This window comes from Haplochromis burtoni, unplaced genomic scaffold (genome assembly GCF_018398535.1).
Source record: "Haplochromis burtoni strain Fernald_Lab_line unplaced genomic scaffold, NCSU_Asbu1 Contig_752, whole genome shotgun sequence".
NCBI lineage: Eukaryota > Metazoa > Chordata > Actinopteri > Cichliformes > Cichlidae > Haplochromis > Haplochromis burtoni.
Window position 1 is genome coordinate 1,621 of NW_024583113.1, and position 8,060 is coordinate 9,680.

General features: G+C 38.4%; 1 protein-coding gene across 1 annotated transcript; it reads right to left on the reverse strand.

Annotated features, from left to right (window-relative positions):
• Positions 1-1,051: 1,051 nt before the first annotated feature.
• LOC102293282 (olfactory receptor 142-like) lies at positions 1,052-1,986 on the reverse strand. The gene has a single exon (XM_005950175.2). The coding sequence runs from the start codon at positions 1,984-1,986 to the stop codon at positions 1,069-1,071; it is 918 nt and encodes a 305-aa protein (XP_005950237.1). The 3' UTR covers positions 1,052-1,068.
• Between the last annotated feature and the right edge of the window lie 6,074 nt (positions 1,987-8,060).

Genomic DNA, 8,060 nt, shown 5'->3' on the forward strand with positions numbered 1-8,060 from the left:
CCTCAGCTAACGCCAGCTAACATTGTTAGCTCGGTGCTGAATATCTTTCATTAATAGTAATAAAGATGACACAGCAATAGTACATTGAAGATAATGAAGTTTCCCATTTTTATTATGAATTGTTGTCGGATTTTCCAAGTAAGAAATGCATTCCTGCCCGTGCACTGCTGGCTCTGGGTCCATTGTGTAACTGACGCCACCAACATTAACAGGACGCTGACATTAGAGCCTCTTATTGCATGTTTTGTTTGGGTGTCCAGCAATCAGAATCAGAGAAACTTTATTAATCCCAGATGGAAATTGAGTTCAAAAATCTTTTTCTAAAAACGAGCCATGGGTCGTACTCAAACCCCGAACAGCCGCTGCCAGTCATGTGATTTATGACTACAAGCTCATCCAACTGAGCTACACCTGCACCTGACAGTGTTTAATCACCAAAATTGGAGAAGGCACAGAGAGGGGATAGCCTAACAAATGCAACCAGAAATGACCACTTCAACAAAGTCCCAGCTCGTGGGAAGGACAAAAAAGGAAGCCACGTGTGATATTTTAGCAAAGTGTTTAATTAAGATAACCACAGCAAAGTAATCTTTTTCAAACAGTGTTTATTTCTGTTGTTCTGATTTATCTATTTTTGCTTTACCATAATTCAGTGACAGCAACTACAACAGAAAGGATTTCTCTCTGGCTTACGTTTTTACCTAATGCTTGTCTTTTTGTGAGGTTTATATCAGTTCACTTCATAAAAACAACTTTTTAACATCAAGATAAAAAAAACTTTATTAACATGAAACTGACATGACGGTGGCGTGGTTATGTATTATACTGAACATCTTACACATATATGAAAAATCACAGCTACATGGATGGCTTATATTTTAGAGGAAGGAGACTTGATCATATTGTTTTTAGATGCTGGACATTTGTATACATGATCAGAAGTACAGAGTGATTCAAAACACACTGGATGCACTTGTCGTGTGAAGTCTGCTCAGAAGTTTTTCCAAACATCCAAAAGAAAAGTTTAGGACTTCAAACTTGAATTTAAACATCCTACATGTGTAAGAATCACAGCGACATTTTATAGCACAGCACATGTCTTATTTTAGACATTTGTGTCCCATACATGATCGGATTTAAAAGCGGTTGAATGATGAGGAAATACAGAGACAGAAAGATTCGCAGAGCACTGGGTACACTGGTCGTATCAAACCTGCTCTGGAGTATTTCAAATAAACACCCAAAAGAAAAGTTTAGGAGGGAGGCCAGGTGAGGCGCACAGGTACTGACAGCTTTACGTCTCATCTGTCTGGACCCAGAAAAACACACTTTGAGTATTTTCATGTAGGAGTAGAAGATTGGAAGCAGAGGAACTAAAACAGTGATGACAATACCAAAAAGCCCAAAAAGATTATTCAGGTTGGTGTCTGAACAGGCCAACTTTACAACTAGGTAGTTATGGCAATACAGCCCATTTATGATTTTCCCACACCACGTCAGACGGAGGGTTAAACACAACGTGATCGTGAATTTCACAAAAGAGTACAACCATATGACAACAATGAGGATAACTACTTTGTTATCCGTCATATGTGATTTGTAGTGCAGGGGATAACAGACAGCGAGATATCGGTCATAAGACATGACGGCTAAATTACAAAACTCTACGTGTCCATACGTGTAGAGACAAAAGATCTGCAGGAAGCAGAGAGGAGCAGAAACAGTGTGAACATCAGAGAGGATCTGAAGCAGGAGGAACGGAAACAGCCCTGTACTACCATACAGCTCATTCACAAACAGGCTGCACAGAAACATGTACATAGGTTCATGTAAGCTTCTGTTCACACAGATAACCACAATCAGAGACGTGTTCACAAAAACTATACTAAAGTATAACAGCGCAATTAACACAAAGAACAAGTATTTCAAACTTCCTACATATATATATGTGCTGAGGATAAAGTAAGGCACAGTTGAGTTCACCATTGTTCTTGCTTTAAGTGAAAAAGCAAATGTTTGAAAACTAGAAACAGGTTTGCTTCTCATGTCTCATCACACACTCATTCTTCTGACAAATGCTGAAATAGTCCAACATTTACTCTCATGCCTGCCTCCAGTACTCTGAACTTGTTTCTGCAGCCGATTTCTGCACTGAGTCTTCAGCAACATCTGCTGCTTTATATTTCCCATAATAGTTCCCATAAGAGCATCATTAACGCATGTCAGGCCAAGCCATCAGTACAGCACACACTTTACTGTAATAGATGTCTGTTACTATTCTGATATTAAAATATGATGTGAAGGTAAACTAGAAAACTGCGATAATCCTGTGTGGAGTTTTAAAAATACAGTGTTGAACCAAAAGATGAATTTTGATATTTAAATGATAAAATAAAAGGACAGTGTGTGCCCATTTGTTTCTACATTAAAATTTTCTGTCAGAAAAAAAACACACATACAAATATATGATTTCTTCAAGGATTAAAAAAAGCATCGTTATTAAAAGTATTACCGTACGGTGTAAGAAGTGCAAACCATTAGAGAAAAAAGCTACTCTTAGTACCATTGATGTTAAGTTAGACTCTTTTTCTCCAATTGATCTTTCTGAGTTAACTTCAATAATTACTTCCTCCAAACCATCAACGTGTCTTTTAGACCCCATTCCTACAAAACTGCTCAAAGAAGTCCTGCCATTAATTAATTCTTCGATCTTAAATATGATCAACCTATCTCTAATGATCGGCTATGTACCACAGGCCTTCAAGCTGGCTGTAGTTAAACCTTTACTCAAAAAGCATCTCTAGACCCAGCAGTCTTAGCTAATTATAGGCCAATCTCCAACCTTCCTTTATATCAAACATCCTTGAAAGAGTAGTTGTCAAACAGCTAACAGATCATCTGCAGAGGTTATTTGAAGAGTTTCAGTCAGGTTTCAGAGCTCAGCACACAAGAAACAGCTTTAGTGAAGGTTACAAATGATCTTCTTATGGCCTCTGACAGTGGACTCATCTCTGTGCTTGTCCTGCTAGACCTCAGTGCAGCGTTCGATACTGTCGACCATAATATCCTATTAGAGCGATTAGAACATGCTGTAGGTATTACAGGTACTGTGCTGCAGTGGTTTGTATCATATCTATCTAATAGACTCCAGTTTGTGCATGTAAATGGAGAGTCCTCTTCACACACTGAGGTTAATTATGGAGTTCCACAGGGTTCAGTGCTAGGACCAATTCTGTTTACATTATACATGCTTCCCTTAGGCAGCATCATTAGAAGACATAGCATACATTTACACTGCTATGCAGATGACACCCAGCTCTATCTGTCCATGAAGCCAGATAACACACACCAATGAGTTAAACTGCAGGAATGTCTTAAAGACTTAAAGACACAAAATCATGCGATGTGTACATGTATGTATGTGTGTATGTAGATAGATAGATAGATAATAACTTCAGTGCCAGAACAAGCTACCTGTACAGTAGGGTAGTTATCACAGTACAAACTGTTTATGATGCTCCCACAGAGTCAGATGGAGGCTTAAACATATAGTAATAGTAGATGAGTACAACCATATCATAACAATGAAGACATTCACCTTTTGAAATGTTATATGGGATATAAATGTTTATTGCAGGAATATTATTTTTCAGTACCCAGATTTTTGTTTATGTCTATATTTTGTTGGTGTTTGAGCAGATCTGAGCATAATCTGTTTCATAAGTTAAACTACAAGGTTGATACTTCTGTTGTCGCTAGCCACAATACATAATCTAAGTAAACTGATCCTGCAATGAGTGATCTAAAGTATGTTTCCCTGAATGTTAAAGGGATAAACAATGTTATTAAACGTAAGAAAATTTTGACCTGGTTTAAGAAGGAGAAAACTAACATTGCTCTCCTGCAAGAAACTCACCTCTCAGATGTGGAACACCTAAAACTAAAGAGAGAATGGGTGGGGCAGGTGTGCTTTTCTTCTTTTTCATCAAGTAAGAGAGGGGTTGCAATTTTAATTCATAAAAATACCCCATTTGTTCTTACAAAGTGTATTAAAGTTGATCAGGGTAAATTTGTCATTAGGACGTTTACATGGGGAATCTGTTCTGATAGGCTGTATTTATGCTCCGAATGTATATCTGGAAAATTTTTACTCAGAACTTATAAAAGAAATATCTGTCAATTTGACAACATTTACTGTTCTGGCAGGAGATTTTAATTGTAGCATAGACCCAGAAATGGATCAAAATCCACCACCCAACAACTCAGTATCCAAAAAGCAAGAAGCTATCAAGGGACTGTGTTCTGACTTGCAGCTGATAGACGTTTGGAGAACTCTTCATCCAGGTGAAAAAGATTATACTTTTTATTCTAATCCACATAAGAGTTTTTCCCGTATTGATTATTTCCTTGTCTCGAGGGAGGTCAACAGAGTTAGTATTTGTGATACTGGTACGCGTATACTCTCTGCAGATGTTCATTTAAAGATTTCACCTCCTGAAGCTCACCCAACTCTACGTAGTTGGCGATCAAATCCATCACTTTTAAATAATCCTATGTTTCGGAGTTATATAAAAGAACAAGTGGATCTTTTTTTACGGACAAATGATAATAAACACAAATCCTTTTGTCCTTTGGGAGACAATGAAGACATACTTACGTGGCGCTATAATTTCATACAGTATAGCGAAAAAGAAAGAATCTTTAAAACATCAAATGGACCTGGAAAAAAAATGAGCAGATCTAGAGCACTCCCTCAAAATACATTTTTCACCTGACGTACTGAAAAAAATAGAAGCCAGTGGAGGTGGTGAGTGACAGGAGAACGGTGGCTAAGCTGTCGTCCCTGTTGGACAACATCTCCCAGCCCATGCAGGAGACTGTGACAGCACTGAGCAGCTCCTTCAGTGGCTGCAGCACCCACGGTGGTCTTTCCTCCCCACTGCTGTCAGACTCCACAACAAAGACTCCAGCTGATCAAACACATCCACACATGTGCAATAACACTAAGTGCAATACTCTTTCTGGCATCGTTGTATTATACTCAATTGTATTTGTCTATAGTATTTTATTTTTATTTTATTTTATTCTATTGTGTACAGTATCTCATAGATATATTATTCCAGTGTTTTTTCTCTAATTTTTCTATGCAACTTTGCACTGTCCACTGCTGTAACAAAAGAAATTTCCCACGCGTGGAACTAATAGAGGTTATCTAATCTTATCTTATCTTATCTTATCTATCTTATGCATGTTATGATGAGTAATTTACTGCAACAGAAGTTTTCCGACATGTATACAAAAAAAAAAGAAATATATGCAAAGGTGCACACAAACAACACTTTGTGATTAATAAGTCATGTATTTGGTTTTTGCAGCTTTGATACCTTGTTGTATCTGATAATTTAACAAAAAGATGTTAAAAAATTTTCTGCGTCCATGAAATAAGGCCAAACTGGAGCCATCATATTTGGCACTTTTTAAAAAGAAAGACTGAACTGCTTATTTGCTCATGAACCTTTTTTGTTCTCCGCTCTGTTAAAAATCAGCTAAATCGAGAAGCAATCATACAGCTGCCATCAGACAAAGTTGATTAATTTCCCCTGATTTGATGACATAATCATCATCGCATAACTAAGTGATGCTTTTCTTCACACTTCACTGTCACACCTGATTTTAAGGTTCCCACTCACCAAATTCTAGTTTAACCCTGATGAAAACCAAGGTGATCCAAGATGGCAGCGGCTCACAGCTCCTCCCATTTGGTGCTTTGTTTTGGGGTTCGTTTGTTTTTTGTTATCTTGATAATGTCAGTAATGGCGTGTTGCGAAGAGACTACTGTTTTTCAGCAACACAGCACTGGAACCAGTCACATTTCCATATATTGTCTCTTTGCTGCTGAAAAGCCGTCTTCATTTCTGGACACATTGATGCAAGCAGCCACAAAAAACAGGACCCGATGTGCCATTCAGCAGTGAACATCAGCGCCCATCTAAAGGTTTCTTGGTGTTTTTCCTTCCAACTGTTGCCATGTGTTTGCTCACAACCTGTTCTTAAAAAATGTAGCACTGCCCAAAATGACCCTGCAAACTATAGGCCGATTTCCAAACTTCCTTTCTTGGGTAAAACAAGAAAACAGTCCTTTTGCAACTACGGGCCCATCTAGATGCGAATATCATCACTGATAAATTCCAGTCTGGGTTCAAACATGTCATAGTACAGAAACGGCATTGTTGAGAGTTTTCAGTGATCTCCTTTTAATCACTGATTCAGGGCACTCAGCGGTTTTAGTTTTATTGGATTTGTCCTCAGCGTTTGATTTAGTGGACTCCAATATCCTTTTAACGAGGCTAGAACACATGGTAGGCATTAAGGGTACTGCTCTTAGTTGGTCTAAATCGTACCTTTCTGAAAGGTCCTTCGCTGTTACGATGGGAAATTACTCTTCCTCTGTTGCCCCCTTTTCCTGTGGTGTGCCCCAAGGGGCTGTGTTGGGCCCTATGTTGTTTTCTTTTATTTGTTACCTCTAGGTCGCATCTTTGAAAAATATAAAATTTCCTTCCATTGTTACGCAGATGATATTCAAATTTACTTTCATCTGACTGAGGATGTCTTACTGTCGCTACGCTGCCTTTTTGATTGTATGAGAGAAGTTAAGGATTGGTTATTGAGTAACTCACTCATTTTAAATGAAAAGAAAACAGAAATTCTTGTTTTTGACAGCCATATTCCTAGGGACCAACTGACAGGTTCCCTTGGGCAGTTTGCACCGTTCTTTCTGACACTGTAAGCGACCTGGATGTTCTCTTGGACATTTTTTTTAAACTTGACAAACAAGTCTCCACTGTAGTTAAATCTAGCTTTTACCAATTACACCAAATTGCCAAGGCCAAGCCTTACATACCCTGTAAGGACCTTGAGAAACTTATCCATGCCTTTATTGCCTTTAGATTAGACTACTGTAACTCCCTCTATATTGGCCTCCAATCTACCCTTCTCTGCAGACTGCCTGTTGCCGTGTGGTGCTGTTACTCGCCACACCAGGCGGGGGCATTGTTTGTACTCTGTGATGTTTGTGTTATGTAAGTTTCCAGGTGGAGGCTGACCATTGGTGGAAGATGGAATGAGGCCGGCTACAAATTGGGACCTAACTGGGCCGGCAGCCCCTCCTACTTCCTGTTTCCAGTGAGCTGTGCATTTGGGCCCCTTCGTACCATGTGACTGAGTTTTCCGAGATGAGATTGAAAAACGGTTCATTACTCGAAGCTTTTCAACACAGTCCTCTCTGGTGACATCTGGAGGCCAAAAATATGAAGAGCAGCTTGAATCCACAAAATAAAACCAACTGCTTCATTATGATTGCTCACTCGACAGAGTGGAGTTCTGCCTGATATTGGGCCGCCGCTGTGTTGCTTTGAACGTCTATTTTGGGGGGTTAAAAAAATGTGATTTATTTGTTTAATAAATAGTTTTGACCAGTAAACTCTCCTTGTTTAAACATGCACCATGGTGTGGTCTTTCTTTGCTTGTGACGTCTTGATGTTGGTAAATACAATAATTGAAAAATACCACGTTACATATAATATACATATTATAATGCTGTGAGGTCCTGCCTCCATGCACTTATGAAATTAATCGCAAGATGGGTGCATTTATCAGTAATATTATATTAGGGAAATTTTCCTATACATATTTCTGACCTGGGGGTAGAACTGATTGTGAAATGGAAAATGCTTATGAACTTGCGAATTAAAAACATGATGCATTTAAGGTAGCCCTTTTTCATTTTTATTTAAGAAGAAAATTAGTTCCACTGTGCGATGGCCGATCTCCTTTTCGTGGAGATAATTTCTTCTGCATTAAGGAAAATCCCTTCACATGGCACAGAGGAGGCTGGAGTGCAGAGAAACTGGTAGAGATGCAGTTATACAGTCTACCCCACAAACTATCAGCTAAAGAGAATAAATAAATTAAATTGCTGCACATTTTGCAGACTAACATTTTAAGATTAATTAAACAATAAAAAATATATATTTTTTAATATTAAATGTAACGAGTCAAAT

What these genes read in the sequence shown, in the direction of transcription:
- LOC102293282 (XM_005950175.2), bottom strand. Translation starts at nt 1,986, where the DNA reads ATGGTGAACTCAACTGTGCCTTACTTTATCCTCAGCACATATATATAT.